Genomic DNA, 25364 nt, shown 5'->3' on the forward strand with positions numbered 1-25364 from the left:
GAGGAGCAGAGCAGCGCTGTAGATGCGACGAGGCGCCATTACCTGGCTCGTATATCACTTAGTGCTGAAGTACCACATTAGCGAAGGCGTCAGGCGAAGCTATGCTCTGTCTGCAGGCAAGAGTACTCGTTCTGTGCTCAGTACTCTAACTTCCTAAATGACCTCGCAATCTCGGAATTATCTATCCTTCGCAGTTGCGAGCAGCCACAGGCGGCTACCACTCAAGCTAAAGAAGGACACAAAATTCAGGGGGGGGGGGGGGGGGGGGGGGGGTAATCTGTTGACATGTAGTGCGGTGTGGCGAAAGCCTTTTGCGAGGTGTTGCTGCTCGTGTCACTGATCAGTGGTTAAGACGTTAATTAAGTACACAATTGTTTGGGAATCTTAAATGCTGGAGACACTGGAGGGCGTTTGGGAGACATCCGTCTGATTCGGCGCCTTTCTGCAAACACTCTCCAGCGTACTAGACAAGGGGAACTACATATGCGTTGGCGGGAAGTAGCGTAGCCATTAGCACCCTCGCTCGGCTGCGGAACGGAAGGATGGTGGTTCGAATTCCATCGTGCACGAAGACTTTTTTCCGGTCTGACTAGAAAAACAGTAGCACCTCTGCTGACAATCTTCTCCTGATAACCTTCTGCTGACTACCTTCTGTCGACAACGATGAGGCATTAAAGGCTTTCGCCTTAGAAAGTGATGGGACTCGAGTTCGACGTGTCCTCGTGACTATAGCTGTGCGCGTTCAACGGCTGCTTGGTTTTCGAAAGCACACGAGATGCAGATTTGTGTTAGCCACAGTGCCGGGTTTGCATCTTTGCATCTCACGTGTTTAAGCTTTAGAAATATTGTCAAAACAGATTTCCTAGCAAAACAGGCTCACCAGAAATCTTGCATCTTCTTGCATCTTCTAATCGATGATTTTATTCTTTTTCAGAGCGATACAAGTCATGGAGGGAAACGGACTCGGATTCTATCTCTTCAATGCTTCCCTGGAAATGTACATACATTTAGCGTACGATAATCCAAGCGAAAACATCGTCTATTCGCCGTTTAGCATCGCCGCATTGCTTTCGATGCTCCTCGCTGGTGCTCGCGGCAACACCGCCCAAGAGATATCCAACCTCCTCCAAGCCGGCAACGAAGGGGAGGACAACATACGGAGGTTCTCTCAAGCCCTCTGTAGCCTCTCAACCTCTAGCGTCATGTTTCGCATAGCCAACAGACTCTACAGTGCACGTCAGTACCCTGTTCGGGGAGAGTACGTGACTTTACTGGAGGAATTCTTTAGAGCCAGCATACTGTCGGTGGACTTCGAGCGCAACCCCGATGCCGTCATAAAAGAAGTCAATGAGTGGGTTTCGAAGAAAACCAATTCTAAAATTCAGAATCTTCTCGTGCCAGGAAGCGTCGATGCAGCTACCAAGATAATTTTGGTCAACGCCATCTACTTCAAGGCTAATTGGGGTTCTTTTTTCAATCCGAGAGGTACGAGCTCAGCCGATTTCCATCTCGACTCTGAGAACACTGTGAAGGTTGAGATGATGTTCCAGGAGGGGGAATACAAGGTCAGCGATTCCGAGGAGTCAAATGTCCGGGCCCTGGAGATGCCATATGCGGGAGACGAATACTCTATGGTGATCGTCCTTCCGAACAAAGTTGATGGATTGACCTCTCTGGAAAAGCAACTAACGGAATACGATCTACGCTCTCTCCTGGACGACCTCGAGTCAAAGCCCCGAGTGCAGCTCTCCCTTCCGAAGTTCAAGGTTCAGAGCAAAAAAGGCATGAAAGATGTCCTTAGAGCTCTGGGTGTCAACCTACTCTTCGATGCGGGGAGTGACTTATCGGGGATGTTCGACAATGGCAGTCCCCCGGTCTCTGGAATTATCCACGAAGCGGTAGTTGAGGTCAATGAGAACGGTACAGTCGCAGCGGCAGCTTCTGCGGCAGACATGGATGGGAGTGCTGGTCCTAACCCGAATAAGCCCATCCAGTTCTTCGCTGATCATCCTTTCATGTTTCTCATTAAGAGAAACCAGGACAATTTGATTCTATTTATGGGCTCAGTACGTAATCCTAAGGATTGATGTCCATCGAAGGAAGCAGTGGCAATACGAATGCTTATCAAGCTTTACGAATCTCCTATTCTTTAACGCAGGGAAGCATTCTTCAGTACAGTGCGCGGGCGTTGTTGGACAACTAGACAATAAAGATATGAAGGCGAAGGCTACAGTATTTGTCACCATTGTTTTAAGCGTTATATTCGAAAATGATGCGCATTCCATTGAAACTCTTCGGCTCTTCTCTCAATGCGCCCAGAGTGGTTTCGCACGTCTCGGAATTTGTACTTTGCATACATGCCTTTCACCCTAATCATAAGATCCTTTCTATTCGTCAACCGTGAAGTTTGGGACCACAAAGCCACAAGACACTACAGATGGTTCGCACCACTAGGAAGTTGAGGTGATGTAGAAAATGTAGAACGTTGCCCAAGAAGGGTGCTGATCAATCAAAATATCCCAAATCTTTTTTCACAGCCCGCTACTGCTACGAGTGTCTGATCGATTACCAGGGCCTAGATCGACTTTTCCCTAGAAATATTTGTTCTGGACAGTAAGTGCGCAAGATATTCTTTGAAATGCAATAACTGTAAACTGTCCAGGTAAATAGTGCTTGATGTGCTGCTCATTGGGTGATATTTATTCAAGCACGAAAGAAAGCGGGAAATGTGTATACGTATTTCCAACACTCATATTCGCATCGCAGCTTTAGACCTCAGTTAGAAAGGCGGCAGTGTTTACCATCTTCCGCGGATAATCCATCCCAGAAGCTCCCAAAGTGCTAAAATAATCCATAATTCCGTATGCACGGTTTTGATTTCGAAGGCTAAAAATTTTCACCTTTCCCACTAGCGCAATGAGGGCTTTTAGGGGTGCTTTGGTTTATTGGGGTTGAGCGTCCCAAATCGACTCAGGCTATGAGGGACGCCGTAGTGAAGGGTTGCGGAAATTTCGACCCCCTGGGGTTCATTAACGTGCACTGACATCGCACAGTACACGGGCCTCTAGAATTTCACCTCCATCGAAATTCAGCCGCTGCGGACGGGATCGAACGCGCGTCTTTCGGGACAGCAGGCGAGCGCCGTAGCCACTGAGCCACCGCGGCGAGCTTTAGGGGTGTTTGAATTGATATTCCAACATATAGTACTCAGTAAAGGTTTCATCAATCTGATAATCAGCATAATCTTTTTATTGCGAAAGCAATACTACTCGCACTTTCAAGCCTTCGCGTGACCGGGTCTCAGTTACGTTCGACCTTGAGCGGAGTGAATATGGGCGACCACTCGCTCCTTCAGACAGCCGGGCTGCAGTTACGCCGCGCCGCGCACCTGCGGCGCGCGGCGCACCTGTGGCGCTACTGCCATGGTGACGTCAAACCAGCTGGAAATTATGGGCGACCAACACGCTCCTTCAGAGAGCCCGACTGCAGTTAAGGTGTGGGTTTGCCGCGCTGCGCACCTGTGGCGCTACTGCCGCTGTGACGTCATACCAGCTGTAGATTATATTTTCTTTGTCTCAGTCGCAACAACATCAAAAGCAAATTATAAAAAAAATTACCGAAGACGCTTTGAGTCGTCGTGCAGCGGCGGCCGGTAGCCACGCGGTACCTGTAGACGCGGCGCACTGCGTTCCTTCAATTGGAGGCGCTGCGCTTTTGCTTTCGCAACCTATCAGGCTTAACCAAAGCTAAGCCCTCGCCAATTTTTATGATTGTGCAAAGCTAGAAGTCATTGAGAGTACTGTAAATGACGCGGATCATCTAGTTGATTGCAGGCACATATATAAGCACAGGCCTCAGTATTGACGCTACATTAAGTTTAAAACCTCATTTAGTTCTCCTTTCAAGGTCCCTAAGACGTATGAAGGCTTGCCAAAAGGAAGACGAAGTACACACTAACACACTTACTAGCTGAATCCACACTTATGAAGTACACTCGTCCTTGCTGGATCCGCAACAGCAGATAAACATGCTGGGATTTGGGCCTAACGCAAATTGCACGGAAGGTGATAAAGCTGAAGACCACAATTATGCTGGTGTTGTTGGCAGTTCTTTGTTTTTAATTAGGCGAGGTATGCTAAGCTTGCCCATGTTCCCTGAGTAATGTCTTTGCCAAAGGTAACCGGCCAGAGGTGGTTTCGTTCTCAGCCGCGTAGGGAAGCACTTATGGCAGGCCATAAGCTCTGAATCTGCGAAAAATAAAGTGAAACATTGTCCTCACATTTTGATACCTTTGGGTCATTAGGGCGCCGAAAAGGCTCCATTATATGGTTCAGAAGCAAAAACCTGCTGCTCGGTTACTTTTGGAAAATGGTACTGGCGGAAAGAAACGCCCAGGCAAACAGACGCGATGCATACTAACAAATGCCCGATTTACTCGCGCATTTGAAAGATGGTGACTGCGACTTTCACATTCGCATGTATGGTCCAGGGCCATACCAAGACGAAAAAAACATGCGTGTGCGTTCTTTCTCGCGTGTCGTGGAGAGTTTTGTCTGTGGCAGTACATTGCTACCACAGGGATTAAACTTTATCCATAGCAGAAGAGGTTATCGGGTCAATATTGGAAACGTATCGGAGAAGGCCAGTCGTAATTGGCCCAATACTGGGAATGGCTGGCTTCAGTCTGGTTCCTGGCAGGAGCGACCTTTTCCAGTACGTTTCTAATATTGGGGTCGATGAGCTGTGCTGCTCGGGTAGGAGCACCTCAATTCACCCCAGCTTAAACTTAACCAATACCACTGTTCCGAACAAAACGCCGATACGCGTTTCAGATAAAAGTTAGTGCGACACAAAAACAATCACGAGAAAGGAAAACAGCACGACGTGCTACTGACAACTGAATTTTTTATTGAACGACACACATAATATATAGGGTCACTGTCACTCGGCTTATCAGCTGCTGTAAACGTCAGAAGTCGGTAAAATGTGATAAAACGATAAAAGAAGCCTTTAACACGAGATGACTTAAAAGCGATGAGAAAGTTCGATTCTTTAAAAGCAAAAAAGAAAACAACGAAAAGATGTGACGCGGCGCATAGGGCCAAATTAACATGTTTGAATGGAATAACAAGAAATAACATGTTTAAGATTACTAATCATGTGTGGTACAATATATATCCAACATATATCCACTAATTCCTATGCTTGCATCAGCGGGCCAAATGAAAGCTAACGGTAGATCATCTGGCTGGGGAAAGTGCGGCATGGTCTCCTAGACACGGCTGCAACATGGGGCTTCAAATATTAAGTGCATCAGCATAGCGCCTCGACCGGAGCACCAGACGTCTAGGTTAGAGCCTGCCACCGTAAGAACGCGTAAGTGGCACCGACCTCAAGATGTTGGCCCAAGTTTGCCGAAGCTGAAAGGGAGCAAGAGATGCAACTATTTAAGCGACAATATCTGTGTCAGCAGGGAGAGTGACCGCTTTATAATGGAACGCATTCCAGTGACGCGTGCGTAGAAAGTACAGCCCCTTGTCCGACATCATGCAGGATGACGAATCATGCCCTTATATAGTGACCCGCTCTGACTCTAAAATTTCTCGCAAGACAAGGTCTGTTACGCCAAAAGTAGCTCGCTCAGCAGGAACGAAAACGGGAAAGAGGTATTCCAAAGCAGCATATGCCCTGAAGGCTATGGTGACGAGATGAAAGATTTTACACAAAAGATTCTTGCTCTCACACACTAAAGAGAATAAACCTAAAAGTCACAACACAAAATTATAGGATTAGGTGACAGAGGAGGAAGCGGACATTAAGGCATTGCGTTGGCAACCGGATGCACTGGTCATAAGTTTGGAGGGGGGGAGAGCAACCCTTGTGTACTAGCCGGCAGTGCAGCTGCACGACAAGGGACAAAGGAGGGTCCCCTTCCCATTCTTGCATAGCTTTTATAACAGTGCCTCAGAAAGTTGACCGCAAGTACGGCATTCTTCGCTTCGTGTGTTCGCAACACCAGCAACGGGTACAGTTCTGTACAATACCGGTAGTAATGAGCTCAGCCGACAAGGCGCACGTTCTACAGAGCCTCTGTAACATGTTCCCAAGTTGATGGTGCATATCTTAAAACGTTGTTTTACCCAAAGTTTACCGCACCGCCGCGGTGGCTCAGTGGTTACGGCGGTCGGCTGCTGACCCAAAAGACGCGGGTTCGATACCGGCCACGGCGGTCAAATTTCGATGGAGGCGAAATTCGAGAGGCCTGTGTACTGTGCGATGTCAACGCACGGTAAAGAACCCCAGGTTGTCGATATTTCCGGACCACCTCACTACGGCGCCCCTAATAGCCCAAGTCACTTTGAGATGTTATAACCCCACATGCCCATACAAAAGTTTACCACTCCTTCTTCAATCGCTTCGACGCTATTTACGATGCAGCTGATCTCACAGCCGGCTCGTGGGGCAGTATTCCAGGTGGTCATGTAATCAGGGCAAGATATTGCGAGGCGTGCATCGCGATGGAACAATAGAATGGCCCTAAACACAAATGGGAACGCAGAAAATATCCACGTAGGCGTAAAACGATTGCTAGAAGCGTCGCCGTGGCCGGCTGGACGCAGCGGATTTCAGGGCTGCGATTTGCAGGTGGGTGGCTTCGTTGGAACGTGCCTATCATCCGTTAAGAGACAATATGGTATTTTTGAATTACTGATTTTATCGAAGTGGTTTAACGAAAATTGTCTTCTGCGCCTTTTTGATGCCTAGAACCAGGTTTCGTTGCTGGTTTCGCGCAGGAAAGTGCAAAGGAGAAATGTTTCAGTGTTTTAACCAAGTTCATGTGACGTCCAATATTCTCGGAAAAAAATTTCGAACATCTGTAAACTGCAAGGTACTCTCATCAAAATGCTCATCAACATAGCATCATGGGAAGTAGCGGGGCCAGTTGGTTCATTTTTCTACTTAAAACAGTGCGCAGGGACAGGACACAGTCGAGAAACACACAGACACAGCACTGCTGTGTCTGTGCTGTGTCTGTGTGTTTCTCGACTGTGTCCTGTCCCTGCGCACTGTTTTAAGTAGAAGAAATCAAAATAGCGACAGATGCCAAACGGGAAGAAGTAAAAAGAGAGGCAAACAGTCTAAAGCAAAGCATAGAGAGGCGACTAGTTTGAAGGGGGCAAGAATGCTTTTGCATTCTCCCTGCACGGGTCACAAAAGTGATTTTCTAAAGGTTTAGAAATATCAAAAACTGGTTGAGGCACCTGAACCACTATATGCCGTTTCGTCGAGGAGCAGAGCAGCGCTGTTGATGCGACAAGGCGCCATTACCTGGCTCGTACATCACTTAGTGCTGAAGTGCCAATTTAGGGAAGGAGGCACGCGAAGCTATGGAGCTGAGACGCACGCACCTCTGCACGTAAGCTACGCAGCCAGGGAGACACAAATTGATAACTTTCGTCTTCAGGTAACTAAGTAACTAAGCAATATTTGTGACATTTCTTGCGCTTCAGCTACCATCAATCTTAATGTGAGAAATATACAAACGATCTCATTTCAAAACTACTGCATTTGGTTGAATGCTTCGACCGAACGCGTGTTTCGAGACGATACACAACTAGCGTAATTACACATGCAACGCGGTGACTGCCGTCGCAAAACTACTCCCTAGTGTAACTGAACTATTGCGCCGGACGTTCCCTGTGTTCCTATACGAAAAAGTGGCAGGGCAACAATTTCCAGACTCATTGGTCGCTCGGTACCATTGGCCGACCAAACGCGGCGTAACGCTGGGAGGGGTTTGGCGCCGAAGGTCACCGCCTTGCATGCACAATTACGCGGATTTAACCGAAAATTGGAGAGCGAATAATGTCGGAACACACGCGTACTCTGAGTCCAAGCATGACAGATAACTGACCCAATATTTGATAAGTATTGGCAGAGGCCGATACTGCAATGGACCCGAGTAAAACCATCCATTTCCAATACCGGGCCAATTACTTGTGCTGCTTGCGAGTATTCTGCAAAATGTAATCGTGCAGGAAAATAACCGGATCTAAGTCTATGCATTAAACAGCCCTGCTTACTGTAGTCACTATAAAGTTCATTAATGAATCTTCTTAAATGCGTGCCTAAGGGTGTCAGTTATCATATCACTTATTGTCCTTCTGGCAACATAACTTATGTTTACACCAATGTCTCACGTAAGTTGCAGTGTCTAATTTTTGAGAAATCTCTAAGGCTAAATTTTGATCGCCGACTAAAGTTATTCCTGACATAATTTTCAAAAACATAAAAAATTGCGAATTTGTATCGATATTTTGAAGGTTTATTTAATTGCATGGTTTATCACTATGGGTTCATGACACTCCTTTGGCTTTCGGCCCAGTGGCTGAGCTGGTCAGTACTTTCTAAATGATGAGCATGACACCAGATTGTAAATTTTGCTTGAATACATTGGCAAATGGCAGGATGGATGATTTACAGAGCATCATTGCAAAGCAAAGTCTTTATTGGAAACCCGTGGCCCAACATGCACACCATAACATGGCGACTTCGATACTTTCATCTTCTAATCGATGCATTTTATTCTTTTTCAGAGCGATAAAAGTCATGGAGCTACATGGACTCGGATTCTACTTGTTCAATGCTTCCCTAGAAATGTACATACATTTGGCGTACGATAATCCAGGCGAAAACATCGTCTATTCGCCGTTTAGCATCGCCGCCTTGCTTTCGATGCTTCTCGCTGGTGCTCGCGGCAACACCGCCCAAGAGCTATCCAACCTCCTCCAAGCCGGCAACGAAGGCGAAGACAACATACGGAGGTTCTCTCAAGCCCTCTGTAGCCTCTCAACCCCGAGCGTCATCTTTCGCGTAGCCAACAGACTCTACAGTGCGCGCCAGTACCCTGTTCGAGAAGAGTACGCGACTGTGCTGGAGGAATTTTACAGAGCCAGCATACTGTCCGTGGACTTCACGCGAAACCCTGATGCCATCAGAAAAGAAGTCAACGAGTGGGTTTCGGAGAAAACGAACTCTTAAATTCAGAATATTCTCGGCCCAGGAAGTGTCCGTGCAGAAACCAAGTTAATCCTGGTCAACGCCATATATTTCAAGGCTAACTGGGGTTATTTTTTCGAACCGAGATATACGCGCTCCTCCGATTTTCACCTTGACTCTGAGAACACTGTGAAGGTTAAAATGATGTCCCAGGAGGGGCCATACATGGTCAGCGATTCCGAGGAGTCGAATTGCAGGGCCCTGGAGATGCCATACAAGGGAAACGATTACTCTATGGTCATCGTTCTTCCGAATGAAGTTGATGGGTTGACCTCTCTGGAAGAGCGACTAACGGAAAACCATCTACGCTATCTCCTGGAAAACCTCGAGTCAAAGCCCCGAGTGCAGCTGTCCCTTCCGAAGTTCAAGGTTGAGAAGCAATCTGGCATGAACGATGTCCTTAGAGCTCTGGGTGTCAATGACCTCTTCGATGCGGGGAGTGTCGACTTATCGGGGATGTCCGACAATGGCAGCCCCTCGGTCTCCAGTATTATCCACAAAGCGGTAGTTGAGGTCAACGAGAACGGTACAGTGGCAGCTGCAGCTTCTGCGGATATCATGATTGGGAGTGCTGGTCCTGGCGCGAGTAAGCCCATCATATTCTTCGTTGATCATCCTTTCATGTTTCTCATCAAGAGAAACCAGGACAATTTGATTCTATTTATGGGTTCGGTACGTCATCCTAAGGACTGACGCCCATCGAAGCAAGCAGTGGCAATACGAATCCTTATGAAGCTTTACGAATCTTGTATTCTTCAATGCAGGGAAACATTTTCAGTAAACTTCATGGGTTGTTTTGGAAAACTAAACAATAAAGAGACGATGACGAAGGCTACAGTATTTGTCGCTACTGTTTTAAACTAACTTTAATCTATTCGAAAAGGATGCGCATTCCTTTAAAATTATTCGGCGCTTCTCTCAATGTGTCCAGAGTGTTTCACGCATGTGGAAACTAGTACTCTGGATATATCTCTTTCACGCTAATTACAAAATCCTAACCATTAGTCAACCGTGAAGTCTGGGACCACAAATGTAAAAAGTCAATCACACTTAGAGGGAACAAGGCTCCGCGTGGCTGCGCACACGCGGAGCTCCATTGCGACCCAGCCGGCGCAAATCTGTGCAAGTTGATCAGATGTTTAGGGGAAACCCCCAAGGTGAAATAAATTTGTAATAAGGGAGTAATTACTCATTGGCATCCACCCAAGCGCAGCCATACGGCTACAAAGGAAATCTATACAGCTTTCTCAGAAACTTCGTAGTTAAAGCTTTCCTTTGTAGTCGTATGGCTGAGCTCGGGTGGATGCCAACGATTAATTACTCCCTTATTACGAATTTACTCCACCTTGGGGGTTTCCCCTAAACATTTGACCAACACTGTTCCCACTTCGAGTTATTGATCAATTCGCTTTCGCCCTACCATAAGCTCGCCGTCCCGGTTAGCTCAGTTGGTAGAGCGACTGCTCCGGCGAAGCGGTGGTCCCGGGTTCGAACCCCGGACCAGGACGAATTTTTCTTTAACTACGAAGTTTCTGAGAAAGCTGTATAGCTTTCCTTTGTAGCCGTATGGCTGCGCTTGGGTGGATGCCAATGAGTAATTACTCCCTTATTACAAATCTGTGCAAAGGGGCAGATGACACGAAGCACAACGTCGAGGTCCCTCTACTCGTGCGCCACTCTGCATTGATTCATGAACGGGTTAGATGCAATGGCACTTCGAAAGTAAGTGGTCACGCGGAGCCGTGTTCCCTCTAAGTCTGATTGATTGTCTACAAGACAGTATAGATGGTTCGTACCATTCGGAAGCTGAGGACAATAAAAGCAGAACGTACCACCAGAGGGGTGCAGATAACTTAAAATATTCAACATCTTTTTTAAGAGCACAGTACTGCTACAAGGATCTGAAGGAGTACCAGGGCCTGGGTCAGGTTCTCCGTAGACCTATTTGTTCTGGACAGTAAATGTGTAATATATTTCTTGAAATGCTATAACTGGAAACTTTCCAGGTAAATAGTGGTTGCTGGGCTTATACCCTGCTCACTGGGCGCCATTTATTTAAGCACGAAAGAGAGCGGAAAAGGTGTATGCGCTTTTTCAACACTGATATTCAATGCAGCTTTAGACCTTGGTTAGGATTTCAGCAGTGTTTACCATTTTCCACGGATATTCTATCCCTGATGCTCCCAAAATTGAAACCATAATTCCGTTTCCACGGGTTTGATTTCGAGAACTACACGTTTTCACGAGAACTACACGTTCTTGCGTGTCCTGGAGAGTGTTTGTCTGTGGTACTGCATCGCTACCAACAGATTAAACCTAAGGAGCCCTCAACTCGCCCCAGCTTAAACTTAACTAATGAGTATCGCTGCTCTCAACAAATATTCGATAAGAATTTCAGATCACTATCCATGTGAGGTACAGCATATTTGCATGAAAGCCTTCACCAATTCCAAGGCTTGCATCAGTTGGCCAAATGAAAGCTAATGGTCGATCATCTGGCTGGAGGAAGGCATTTCATGGTCTCCTAGGCACGGCAGCAACATGAGGCTTCAAATAATAAGTGTATGAGAATAGCAACTCGACCGGAGCATCACACGCCTATGTTTTAGCCTGTCACCGTAACAAGCTCAATATTTGCCACTTGTAAGTAAACCAAACTCAAGACGTCCGCCCAAGTTTGCCGGAGCTGAAAGAGAGCAAGAGATGCAACTATTTAAGCGACAAGATCTACGTCAGCAGGGAGAGTGACCGCTTTAAAATGGAACGCTTTCCAGTGACACATGCGTAAAAAGGCCAGCCCATTTTCCGACATCAGACAGGACGCCGAGTCATGCCCGAATGTAGTGCCCGCTATGACTCTCAAAATTTCTCGCAAGACGTGGTCTATTATGCGAAAAGTGATCACGTGTTACCAAAGTTCGACGTCGCTCTTACATCTGAGAATGCGTGGCAAAGGAAATGACAGTAGCCTTACCCTTGTCAAGTGGTAGATTGGACAACCACAGCCATGGCTAATTTGATAGGTCACTTTAAACGTGCACTAAAGAGGAATCTGAGCTCGTATTTTTACCGCGGGATCTCGAACTACACGTTCCGAGCATCTTTAGAAACTTAGAACTATTATCCTGTGCGGCCGATTTACCTAATTTAACTCGAATTAAAAGTCCCGGCTACCGTTTTTTATTTAACTCTCCGCTGACGGAAGGAGGAGTCAACCAACACATGGAGTGCCTTTCAGCCAGTCCCGTCTCTGCTTGACGCTCTGCCATCGGCGGAGTGATACGTAGCGATCGGCGAAAGCAAAGAGTCAACGCGTATTTTTATTTCCATGGGCCTAATTTCGAGCTATGTTGTCTCTGACTAGATATGATTAGTCACGGAAACCTAAAAAACAAAATAAAAGCGAAACCGAAGCCGCCACGCGATTGCCTAAAAGGCACACCATGCGTTGGTCGACTCCTCCCACCGTATGCGGCGAGTTCAAAAATAGGCGGGAGCCGGGATGTTTAATTCGATTTATTTTAGGGCAATCGGCCGCATAAACAATAATTCGAAGTTTCTAAGCACGCTCGGAACGTGTAGATTGAGTTCCCGGGGTAAAAAGACCAGTTCAGATTCCTCTTTAGTTCACCTTCAACCGACATTCAGAGGTCATGGGTTCGAATCCTACTGGCGACATGTAGCTGTTTCTTCTCTTACTTTCTGATCACTCATCAAATAATTGCAGCGCTATTTTCGAAATGATCTATGTCACAATATTTAGAAAAGGAGGACATTCACATTTGATTTCCTTTGTTTCGTTCACTGTTGGCTTCCTTAATATGTACAGCCCCCGTCAAAAGTACACAGCCCAAGGGGTCTCCTTGTGAGGCCTGCAGAATGCCTCGCTATGCATCCTAGACGACCGTAATCTCTCGAAAGAGGAATGATTTCGCGTCCCCAATCCTTCCACGCTTTGGACTACTAGATGTGCTAGGGAGCCCCGCTAAACCGCTTAGAAGAAAACCCCTTGGGCTGTATACTTCTGACGGCGGCTGTACGTCCTAACGAGCACCTAAATTTTCTGCCTTTTCATGCTCATTCTACACTTCCTTAGGCCTTCCACTCTTATCATTCAGAAAAATCGCAACTAAAATTTCTTTATTTAATCCACATAGCGCTTTGAAGCGGCCGTTCAGATGTTGACTGCAACGTGCAGCCCTCGAAATGGTCAGGAATGACACCCTGGTCACTGCACAATAAAACGCTTTTTTCGCGGGAATTAGAACCACTAGCCCTTGCATCTTTGCTCCGTTGTTCTTTGATGAGCCAATAACTGCTATGGTGATTCAACTCGAATAAAAAAATTTTTAGGGCAGATTCATTTTGCTATTACTCGCATGCACTCAATTTTGGTCACTCACATATGATGGTTGGTTGGGCTCAAATAAAATGGCACACACACACTACGGACGAGTGGCTGTATATATATATACACACATACAGAGAGAGAGAGAGAGAGAGAGAAAGATACGAAAGCCCGCCCATGAGAAGTTCGCCAACTCTCTTCGTTTTTCACAGCGTGCCTATTCAGGACGCAACATTACTTAGAGCTGAATTGTGCAGCACCGTTCCAGATGTGTAAACGTTCGAGGCACAATATGCCGTAGCGCACACAAGCACAATATAGTATAATAGAACACATATATAGTAGAAATCTCACGCAGCCAAAGAGCGCTCGCGAGCCATTTCTGCTTCGTGGAAAACAAGACACCCACGCCCGTTCAACGCATCATACTTGTACAGGATTTGCTGTTCTGGTAGGTGCTTCTCTTCTAGTGTTCTTGCATCGCCAGGGTGATGCAACTCTACAGAAACGGTCCGAATGAGCTGTTCATTCCATTTGAAAAAAACAAAAGGAAATTCGAACGCTTTCAATCGCTCTCCGCACGGCTTTCATATCTTGTCCATATGGTCTCAGCATGTTTTCATGCTTTGTGCATAACATTAAACAGAGTCGGCATAAATTTCTACACTTCCGCCTACATTGTCTATATAGAACAGATACGGTTCGTATGCGCCCTTTAGCGTACGTATGGCCTCTGTATGTTCCATGTACGCATTATATAGAATTCGGTATGTTCCATATACGGAATCATGAGGATCCGTATGGTCATTAATACGGAAAGCATACGGAATTTCTAATCCGCAAATAAAATAAAAAAGCAGGAACAAAAAACACAGGGAGTATGGGTTGCCTAGGCGTGGTTGGCTGCCTAGTCTTGTTAATGCGATAGTCACTGACACTGTTGGAGAATTGTAACAAACAGCTCTTGTCTCGGCTACCCGGCACACTGAGACGACAAGCTTTCCCCACTCTTTCCAGCAGTCCGGAGTACGTTGGCCGCAGCATTCAAGCAGGTGAAGCGCAGGGTCAGAACTCTCCACAATCAACCAAACTCAGAGAGACACAGGCGCAAAGGAATTAATCAGGCAGTACTACGCCGGCGTGGGATACCCTGCATTGTAGGCGTCAGTCTAGCGAACTAAAACCAAGCGAAAAAATGAACCAGGCACGCTAATGAGCTGGTGGCTCTCTGTTGTGTTACAAGTTACCGGGAATCTAAACCCTAGCGGCCGGCGCGTGTGTGCAACTATGAGCTGGTACGCAATGTGTTCATACTCTGTAATACTATCCTTCTCTCTAGTGTATACAATGTATGAGTGTTCAGTGTAGCTGCTGATCTCTGCCCGAGGAAACGTGAGAAAATTAGCGACGACAACTTCGAAAAACAGCTTGTCTCGAAAATTTACAATGTGCAACAAACTATCAAGCGGTTAAGCCGCAGTGGTTCACTGTAAATCGGTGTTATAGAAAAATAAAGTTGTAAGGCAAATAGAACGATAGTAGTCAATTACTTTTCTTTAATTGGTCACTACTTCTCTAGGGCTGTATACCCCTTTAATCAATTGCATTTCAGATGAAGTAATCGTAACTATTATTAGAGTCATTCCCTGTAACATGTACAGAGGGCAAAACACGTCTAGAACAACCGAACTGTCTGTTCCGCAGCTCCCAAAACCGCTGCGACCAGAAAGGCAAAATATGATGATGAAATACTATGTGTTTAACTGCACATGCTTACATCCAGACCATTTTAAACCAAATGTTGTCGCTAGATATCGCACAATCAGCCCGAAGCACACCCAGAACGTGTTTTAGGCAAGCGTTTTGCCCTCTGTACAAGACTGGTACCGCGTGGGGACAGAAGGGCGCAGATGCGGAAGAGTTGCGAGCAAGCCAGAGTGCTTGGAGGAAGTCGATTGGCGTTGACATGGACTGTGATCAGCCAATAAGTGGCGGCGACAGTGCAACCTCGAATAAAAATTCGCTGTGGCTTAGCTTGGTTAAGCCCGGTAATTGCGAAAGCAATATCCATACCTACGCCATGGTACAGCTGGTAGTGTAGCTGGTGGCGGTGCTTGTGGCTAGACTTGTGGCGATGCATCGGTTATACAATCCAATCCAAACCAATCCAATCCAACCCCATCCAATCCAATCCATTCCAATTCCATTCCACTCCAATCCAATCCACTCCAATCCACTCCTATCCACTCCTATCCAATCCAATCCAATGCAATCGAATCCAATCCAATGTAATCTACTCTAATCTAATGTAATCTAATCTAATCTAATCCAATCCAATCCCGTCCAATCCAATCCAATGTAATCCAATCTAATCCAACTAATGCAATCAAGGTCAAATGAAGGTCAATGGTGGTCACCGCCGCGGCACGATGGTGGTCCCTCTAGAAAGTGCAAGTAGTATTGCTTTCGCTATAAAAAGCGCGGGGGGCCAAGCTTTCCCGCATCCTGGATACCACGTTGGCCCTGGGGCCAGCATCGTGAAAAGAAGCTCTTCAGACGCTCTTCAGAAGCTCTTTGTGCGGGAGCGCAAGTGACTAATCCGGTGGTATTCGTCATGGAGGTGTTCGCCATCGATGCCATCGCTGCCAACGCGCTCCTGGCTGCTCTTATCGCCCTTTCCCCCGCCACTGAGTCGACTGCAGCGCCCAGCTGCTGTGATAGAGGCATCCTATTCCTGCGTCCGCCCGACATCAACGCTTCTTCCTGGCCGACCGCGCCCCTTCCCGGTTTTCCGTTTCTGGATGCTCAATTGAAAGCCTCATCACCGCAGTCATCACCCGTCGATATAAAAGTGCTGCAGCCTTCTTCGCCGCTCTGTGGGCTCGGGGGCTGGGCTCCCGCACAAGTGACTAATCCTGGGCTATTCGTCATGCAGGTTGGTGACAAGTAGTCTCTGTTTGCCAAAAAAAAAAAATAGCAATTATTTCTGAGTGCAGATGCCGAGCCCGCCGTGCTTCGTTTTTATTATAGATGATTGCAGTAATGTTTTGCGCGCCTTGCTGCTCTTGGCAGGTGATGCTGAATCTAACCCGGGCCCTAAAACTATCAAGGATGTGCTCGCTGAACTAAAAAAATCTCTCTTTTGTAATCCACTTCGTTGCCCTTAAGGACCATCGATTATCTTGCCTTCGCAATACATGCCCTGCCCAAGCTCATTTCTTCCTCTGGATTTCGACCAAGATGTCATTCACTCGCGTTTGTTCCATCATCCACTGTGTCCGTTTCCGGTCTCTTAACGTTACACCTATCATTTTTCTTTTCACAGCTCACTGCGTTGTCCTTAACTTAAGCAGAACCCTTTTCTTTAGCCTACATGTTTCTGCGCCATAGGTGAGTATCGGTAAGATACAGCTGTTGTCAACCGGTTGTGTAGTTAATACTCTTGTGTTTCTCTCCATGATATTTATGCCTTTTGTTTGCTTCTATTTTAATCACTAATTCTCCACTTATGTACTTATGAATGATTTGCCAATTATAACTTCTGCTGTTTCCTTTTTGAGATGTACTATAATGGCTTCACCTGTTGGCGCTTGATTCAGGGAAACTTATTTTGTTGCTGAACCTGCCTTTTGTCTGACGCGTGCGATCAGCAGTTAATCAGGCATGGACCCTATCGTGGGTCACCTCACCCGTACTGCTTTCCTGTCAGAGTAGAGATGTTTTTCACTCCACCCCCTAGAAATCTCCGGAAAGTGACGTGATGGGCAAGTTATCTCTAATATTCCGCAAAACGATCGGTGCCAATGAAACGTTAGCCTATCATGTTCAGACAGCCTGTAAAAACGAGATGCGAGCGAATGCTCTCGGATGCATCCGTTGCGCACAACGCTCCATGTAGACAGTTCTGCGGACAATAAAAGCGCCTAGGTAGCCTTTAAACGTAGCCATCAATATTTAAAGGATGCCCTGGAAGTGTTCGTGACGTAATGTAAAAAATGTGTTCTTCAACTTTGGGGATGTGCTTGTAATCATCGTTTGCAGGATTCATTTCTTGGGGGGGAGCCTGAAGCCAGTCGTCAGCACCAGCTTTGATAACGATGCCTGGCAAATCTCATCTGATATTAGTTGACCACACACCGGCAAAGTAGCCGCTAAAACTAAAAGGATAAAAGGATTGGTTTGGTTTGGTTTATGGGGTAAGGCTATGAGAGACGCCGTAGTGAAGGCCTCCAGAAATTTCGACCACCTGGGGTTCTTTAACGTGCACTGACATCGCACAGTACACGGGCCTCTAGAATTTCTCCTCCAAAGAAATTCTAGCCGCCGCGGCCGGGATCGAACCCGGCCGCGGCGGCTAGAATTTGATATGATTGGGAAAAGGTTTGGTTTATTTGGCTTATGGGTATTTAACATCCCAAAGCGACTCAGGCTATGAGTGAAGCCATAGTGAAGGACTCCGGAAACTTCGACCACCTGGGTTCATTAACGTGCACTGACGCCGCACAGCAAACGGGCCTCGAGCATTTGCTCTCCATCTAAATATGACCGCTACGGCCGGGATCGAACCCACGTCTTTCGGGTCAACCATCGAGCGTCATAACCACTGAGCCACCGCAATGGCTCAGGAAAAGGATTCTGCGCCCAATGCTGGAGCATGCAGCGTTAGTTATGGCGCTAAATGACTAAAGTAGTTATTCTGAAATTTGTTATTCTTTTTCAGGTCCGGATAAGTGATGAAAGTAGAGCCTCTTCTCCTGTTTTCATTGGATCTGTACGGACAATATGTGTTACAATACCCGAACATCAGCCATGTGTCTTCACCCTTTAACGTCGCCACTGTGCTTTCGATGCTTCTCGCTGGTGCCCGACGCAACACCGCTAAGGAACTCGCCACCCTGCTTCACGTCTTTGACGGGGATAGCATACGCCATAAGCTTTCTGATTTCTTCAGCAACCTTCCTACGGAGGACAGCGTCTTCCACGTAGCCAACAGGCTGTACAGCTCCAGTCTCCTTGCGGTCCGCAGAGAGTATGCGGAACTCCTGGGCAACTATTACCAGGCTGAAATCAAGTCGGTTGACTTCGAACGAGACCACAGGGCAATCACGAGCGAAGTGAACGAATGGGTTTCCAATATTACCGAGTCTAAAATTCGACATGTGCTGTTCCCTGGAAGCATCGATGCCTACACTACGCTGACTGTAATCAGCGTTGTCTACTTGAAGGCTCCTTGGCTCTTGCCCGTTGATGAGCGCCTAACAACGTTCGGCGACTTCTATGTGAAGCGCTACACCCGCATTGAAGTTGACATGATGCACCTGGAGAACGCTTTCGAGATAGGCCGCTCGGACGAGTTGAGGTGTAGCGCCCTAGAAATGAAATACAAGGGAGGCAGATTTTCCATGGTGATTCTCCTTCCCGATGAAGTCGACGGATTGTCAACTCTGGAAGAGCAGATAACGGCCTACACCTTGGAATCTCTACTCAATGACCTCGAAATTCAGTCGGATGTGAAAGTGTCCCTTCCAAAGTTCAAGGTCGATCGCAAGATACTTCTTCACCACATCATCAAACGTCTTGGTGTCAATGACCTCTTCGCCGAAGACACAGCGGACTTGTCAGGCATCTTCACGAATGGCAGTCCAGCGGTTTCCATCTTTATCCATCAGGCTTTAGTCCATGTGGATGAGACGGGCACGGGCTCTCCGGCTGCCGGGGGGCTGCTCAAGGAGAGAAGAACATCCATTAGACGTCGGTCACTGAGCAACTTCACCGTGGATCACCCTTTCATGTTTCTGATTAAGACGAACCTAGAGGATATTATCCTGTTTATGGGAGCGGTGCGCGATCCCCGGTGAGTCTTGATGAGAATAGGCGACCACCCTTAATTAAACCTTTGCATCATTTCGTTCGTAGTTATTCGATGAGAATTGTAGAAGCTTTTACGATCATGCAAAATAAAGAGACGACTGAACGAAAAGTGGGTGCGATGAGATGTTCTCTATAAACACACACATAAAAAAGAATCTGGGACATGGACAATTTGCGCCATCTTTCGGTGGCTTCCTCAGGACGTCAATGCATTTCAATGGGCGGCCTTTGCTAAAGGTACCTGCTTCGAAAGAGAGAATTGCCCTCGCTCACTAGTAGCAAATGGTGAGAAAGAATATCGAGTTCTTGTTTGAGATGACATATTGACAAACACAATAGGTTACTTTTGGAGTTGACAGCAATTTTAACGTACTCTGCTACGCAGTGAAACACCCTTGAGAATTCAGGGGAGGTGATTGATTTGATGTGGTCTCAAAAGCCGTTTTATGCAGTGTGCGTAACATCGTGAAGGAAGGCGGAAGGAACTTCAATAAAACTGGAGGGGAAACTTGAGCACCTCCTTAAGAATAGAACTAGACAGAGCTAATGAGTTAAAGCCCTTATAATCGGAATTGGTCATTCTGAACTTCACATTTATAGATCCCCAGCAGTACTCACACCACTCCTTTCACAATGGTGCAGCGGTTGCGATTATTTTTCAAACTATTGGAGCAATTCAAAATGTAGTCCATGATGTTTTCAAGTTATAACTATCGAGTTCATCATTCATTTGTTATACTAGCCAGAAAGTTCACGAACGCAGCACCACGGAGGCCTGGTTCAAAATGATGGGACGCCGTTTCGTGTAGGCTTTTCTTTGCTCGAGTTGCTATGGTGCACGACTGCTGAGCACGAGGCCGCGGGTTCGAACCAAACCGTGTGGTATGCATTTCGCTGGGAGCGAAACGCAGAAGAGGAGACTTGGATAAGACGTCACTGCACGTTAACAATCTAGAAGCGCGATGCAGTATAACTCGACACCCTGCACAATGTCAGCTTGGGTAGCCGTGGGGCAGCTGCAGCATGTCAAGCCCTACACGCCATGTTCACAGCATACCATCCTAGTTCAAGACGAGTACTTTACTGCAAGCTTCGTTTCGGTAAGATGGGTTTATTAAGCGAACATGAATGTACTGTATCGAACATGAATGTAATGTAAGTAATAGCCTCGTCAGTTTTTTTTTAATTTCGAAAACGCACTTACCCTCGCCGCTTTGGCTGAACAACTTTGAGCCGTACGTATCTCGCTCGATTTGAAATCCGCGCTCCCTCTTGCGCGGCGTACATCGACATCAATTAAGTCCCATCACTCAGTGACACACGTCACACGCAAAAGATCTATGCCACTCCAGTGCTGCGGTTGTTCCCGCTCCTCGCCACTTCGCTGTTCCAGCACGGGCGGGGCAGAGATCATCGCGTAGTATGTGCGTCACAGGGTGGCGTGATTTGATTGACGTGGCTTTGCGCTCCACACGGGCACGCGGTATGAGAATGGGGCGAAAAACGGTCTCCACTAGTTGAGCCACTGCAGCGAGAGTAATCGCGTTTCCGAAATTCTAAAAACTAATATGGCAATTGCTAACGGCTAGCTACAAATCTCTAATTGCATGCGGGCGCCTATCAGTGACAGTGAAAAAGTTGACTATTAGAATTTAGTAAAACACATTACTGATTAACCTGATTCACCTGTTTTGTAAAGTCAGCGAACACTGTTATTATTGCGCCGCAAAAAGATACTCATCACCTCAAAAACCCTATTGCTTCCCTAGGCTTCCCTGAAACACCTGGTAGTATGAGATAGTAGAAGCACAGCGCTTACGTGTATTGTTTAACGACTATGGGATTGGACAAGTAATGAGTTCGCTATCGAGGCTACAGTTTTAACACCAGGGCGTTAGTACCAATATGTCGGAAAAGGTATTCGGCATCGGCGGCCATTTGAAGCCTCAAGGCTGGTCCACTAGGTGGACCACCTAGGTCATGTGACCTTGTGGCGCCATCCCTACCTTACCACCGGATTTGGAGCAAACTGATTACCGCAGTAGATAACACTTGAATTAAAGACTCGTCACGAGAGGTTGCTCGGGAAGAGCAACCTTGGACCCCAAACAATCCCCACCGGTAGCATCACCTGCCATTGCAAGGCAGTGGCGAATCGCTTAACCACTGCACCAAGAGTGGTATGAGGACTCCCAAGGACCTGTGAATATGAAGTTGAGAATTGATGATTCCACATATATGAACATTAAGCCATTAACACTAACCCGCCATACAGTTAGGGTAGAGAGTATGTGTTCGCTGCATTTTTTTTTCACACTTTCTCAAAGCTATTCGAACTGATCCCTTTACTTTTTGTTTCGTTGTCAGCTTCAGTGCCAAGAAAATGTAAAAAAAAAATATGAAACGCTGCACCAGGGCACTTCAGGGACATTCCTACAGGCCTGGAAAGATTTCATTTGGCGTTGTACGTGAGATTCGCTTATTTACAAAGCTGGTTGAGCACGCATTTGAGCTTTCCTTTTGATGACATCGCATTTAAACAGATCCCATAAGCAGTTAACTTATGAAACCTCTCAGGCTTTTAGCTCTACCCACAGGCGAAACAGCAATAATGGCAGCAGACATCGAGGTTGTTTACCCGAAAAAAAAATGATCACATACTGACATCGCTGTAATATATCTGCTTGAAAGTTTCCCCAATTTATCGACACAAGATGGCGAATACACGGTCAAGATATGTGAAGAAGGAACACAAAGAAATTCGTCTTTGTGTGCTTATGAGCAAGAATTTAACTAAATTCTCAAAAAATTAACTCTTCAGCGTTTAAAACAGCTGCAGTTTCGTTTCCCTCCATTTAGTACTGCGAGAGCTAAAATCTTCTGCATCACAATCAAAGCAGAGAAAAGAGTTATAGGTACTTATTTTCACATCTTACGAGTCTCAAGCATACACTAATCATGGACGGTCGTCAACGATGTCTTAAACACATGTTCTTAAAACGGCCATAAAGTGTGTTCAGATATCCTGCTTTCTTTTCTAGTTAAAAAAAATGGCGTCCAAAAGAAAATTATGATCACATGTAGATGTGCTTTGCTCCAAATGTTTCATCTCTGTATATTAAGAGATATTCTAAAATTTTGCTCGAAACAACAGTTCTAAGCGAATATCGACGTCTACCTAGTTCTGGCTTGGAACAATTCGGATCACATAGCAAAACATTGAGAAAGAATGCGGCTTTCTGTACACGCATAAAGAAACTAGCAAGTTTTTAGCGATTTAGAATTTTTTCTGCAATAATATCTGGTGTATCATCGACACAGTGCGTATATAAGACTACTGGTGGCAGAACCTTTAGGGCCGTGTACTTGTAGCAGACCGCAATGGGCCCGCTCACTTAATAAGACGCTAACGACGCTGCCATTTTTTATCATTTATACTAAATGGTACATTTTCTTCTAATGTGCTCGAGAAAATAGCCCTGTAACAGAAGACCATAACAAGAAACGAATGCGCACGAAGTGCAACAAGGTTACTAAAGCAACAGACATGGATGATGCATGTCATTACACCTGCCATTTGCCGTGGCAACCAGCGAGGTACCCAAAGACGGCAACGAATTTCTATCTTTTACGCAAACTAAAATCAAAGTGCAACAAGCCGGCATCGTAAGGTACGTTTGCTGTTCTGAGCCTGTAATGTATGACATTGTTGATGCGGCAACTACAGCAAGAGGAAACCCCATCTGCGTGCCGTTACACCAGAAGCCCTGACACTCCGCGAGGAACCTAAAGGCAGCTACGAGTTTTAACATATAAAAACAAAGCGCAAAGAGTCAGCATTGGAAGATTGTCGACAAATCTACCTACAGCGACCACTTCTTTAGCATAGTTCTCAGCCACACGACTCACTCTTGCGTGGTTCAAGAATATATGTACTGCAAGAAATCGCACGTCCACGAATACTGCTAAGTTATTCACAAGTCTGCCTACGAATTAGCTTAATGTAATGGCTTCATGAAGGATGGTGCCTCTCCGTACTCCGGCTATACTCCAGCGCTTGCAATTATCGCGACTCGCTCCGCATACCTATGCCTATAAATGCAGGCCGTTGCGCCATCTTAAGAATGGAATTTAGCCTGGATAGAAGTTGACTTCGGCAAAGTAGTACGCTTGAACGCGAGACTAAACGCGTACAAAGTGGCAGATGTCCAGCTAGACGTCTACGTAGATGTCTGTTAGGCAGTACTGGAACGTACCATATATAATAACTCAAGCTCAGAGCTAGGATATGTGTGTATCCGCGCATTACTGGGAGAACAGCCAGAAGCCACCATCATCGTGATCGTCATCATCAATTATATAGCGTATCGGCGCTGGCTTACCGAAGTACCTTACCGCGCAGAGCACTGTGGAACAGAGCGGCCTTGCAGCGGTCGGCAAGCAGCTTGCCAGCACAAGCCAGTCGCAGGGACGCCAGCAGTAATGTCGCTTGAATAAATGGGTCTGCGTAAACTTATCTAAATTTCTTCCATCGCTCGGCAGCGCGACAACTGCAAAACAAGGACTTAGGACACTCCTTTGCTTGGTCTTCGTATTTTATATTCCATCCCCACGGAGCAGTCAAGCTTCGCCCTTGCTGAGAGACCTCGGGCCGGAGATGAACCATCTTGAATATTCTTCTTACACGAGTTGATTATCTTTTTCCATAAGGCCTTTTCTGGCCGGCACCTGGACATCTGGAGATCGGCAAGCTTTGACTCATGAGACATGGACCCGTCGAAAGGAAGACACACGATGGCGCTTAGGACATAGTACATTCGGAGTCTTAGACTGAGGACCCCGCCCACGAGAACCGGTCGGACAATCGCCGGTGCACAAAAATCAGAAGACGGTTTCGAGTGTGCAACGCTAATGTTTGTGTTAGGTATGGTGGGACTGCAAAAACTTTTCCACAAGCATATTCTATCATCATTTTTTCTCGCGAAAAAGAGAGCCGGAGAGGAATCCAGACTTTCCCGGGTCTGCATTGGCTGTATGCGGTGGGTTTCGGTGGGTGTCTAACCAACAATCTCCCACAGTCCAGGCGGACGCCGAAACCACTAGGCCACCAATTGCTTCCCACCCTCCTTTGTGAGGAACCAGCAAAGAGGTAACGCTCTGAAATAAATACTGTTCACCACCCACCATCAACTCATCCACGTTCTCTTCTTTCATCCCCTACCTTGTTCCCTTTCTCTCTGCATGTTTCTCTATATGAATATCACCTACATGTCTAAGGATACGTGAAAAATGTCATCGGACAGAGAGAGAGAGAGAGAGGGAAAGGCAGGGATGACCATCGGACAGGAGTGCAGAACCTAAAGCAACATAATTCTCTCTCCTTTTCTCTCTTTTTCCAATTACAGAAAACCATGTTTTTTCAGTGCTCTTCCCGCAAACTAAGCTAAACCGAACCAAGCCGACTAGCCTAAGAACGTCTAGTGCCCTAGCCCAAGACAGAAAGTTCGGCAAATCAGTACCGGGCCCTTTATAGAACTGCTCTGCCTGTCTTTCTCATGATCTTGCCCGCATTACGCATCTTTAAAAAATCAGGTTGGCTACTCAATACCGCAAGCATCACATAACTATAGTTAGGCTAATTAGAATTTGTGCAAGACTTGTCTAAGCGACGCACGATGGCCTCATCTCTACCTTTCTGTCTCCCAATCCCATACTCCACGCAGGGTTCAAACCAAAACTGGTCTACTGCTCCGACATGTTTGCATACCTCTATCACTTTCCACTCGTTATCTTGCTCAAGAGCACCCCCCCCCCCCCCCCCCCATCTATGATAACCTAGAGCACTCTTTCTTTTTCCTATGCCCCATAACTTTTTAATTCCGCCTTTAAACCACACCCTCTCCATGTCTCCCGACATGTCTGGCCTAAGTTTCTTGAACGGACGATCAACTAGCCCTGGTCCGTCAAACCGCTAGCCTGCTGGGCACTTTCTTTGATGCATAAATAAACAATATTTCTACTGCTCCCAGAAGCGCTTCCAGCCTTGTTGTTGTTGTTTACCTTAGTAAACATGACACATACTCAC

General features: G+C 46.5%; 1 protein-coding gene and 1 non-coding gene across 2 annotated transcripts; both read left to right on the top strand.

The window, feature by feature from the left end:
• The first annotated feature begins 1538 nt into the window (after window positions 1-1538).
• Window positions 1539-19266, top strand: LOC149331863 (ipis-1-like). Its single transcript, XM_089557420.1, has 3 exons — window positions 1539-1920; window positions 8879-9014; window positions 18435-19266. The coding sequence occupies exons 1-3, from the start codon at window positions 1539-1541 to the stop codon at window positions 19264-19266; spliced, it is 1350 nt and encodes a 449-aa protein (XP_089413546.1).
• TRNAA-GGC (transfer RNA alanine (anticodon GGC)) lies at window positions 10494-10567 on the top strand. The gene has a single exon. It is a non-coding gene; the product is annotated as a tRNA-Ala (tRNA).
• Window positions 19267-25364: the final 6098 nt, after the last annotated feature.

Source organism: Amblyomma mixtum, chromosome 8 (assembly GCF_055824585.1).
Source record: "Amblyomma mixtum isolate Tamu chromosome 8, ASM5582458v1, whole genome shotgun sequence".
Classification (NCBI taxonomy): domain Eukaryota; kingdom Metazoa; phylum Arthropoda; class Arachnida; order Ixodida; family Ixodidae; genus Amblyomma; species Amblyomma mixtum.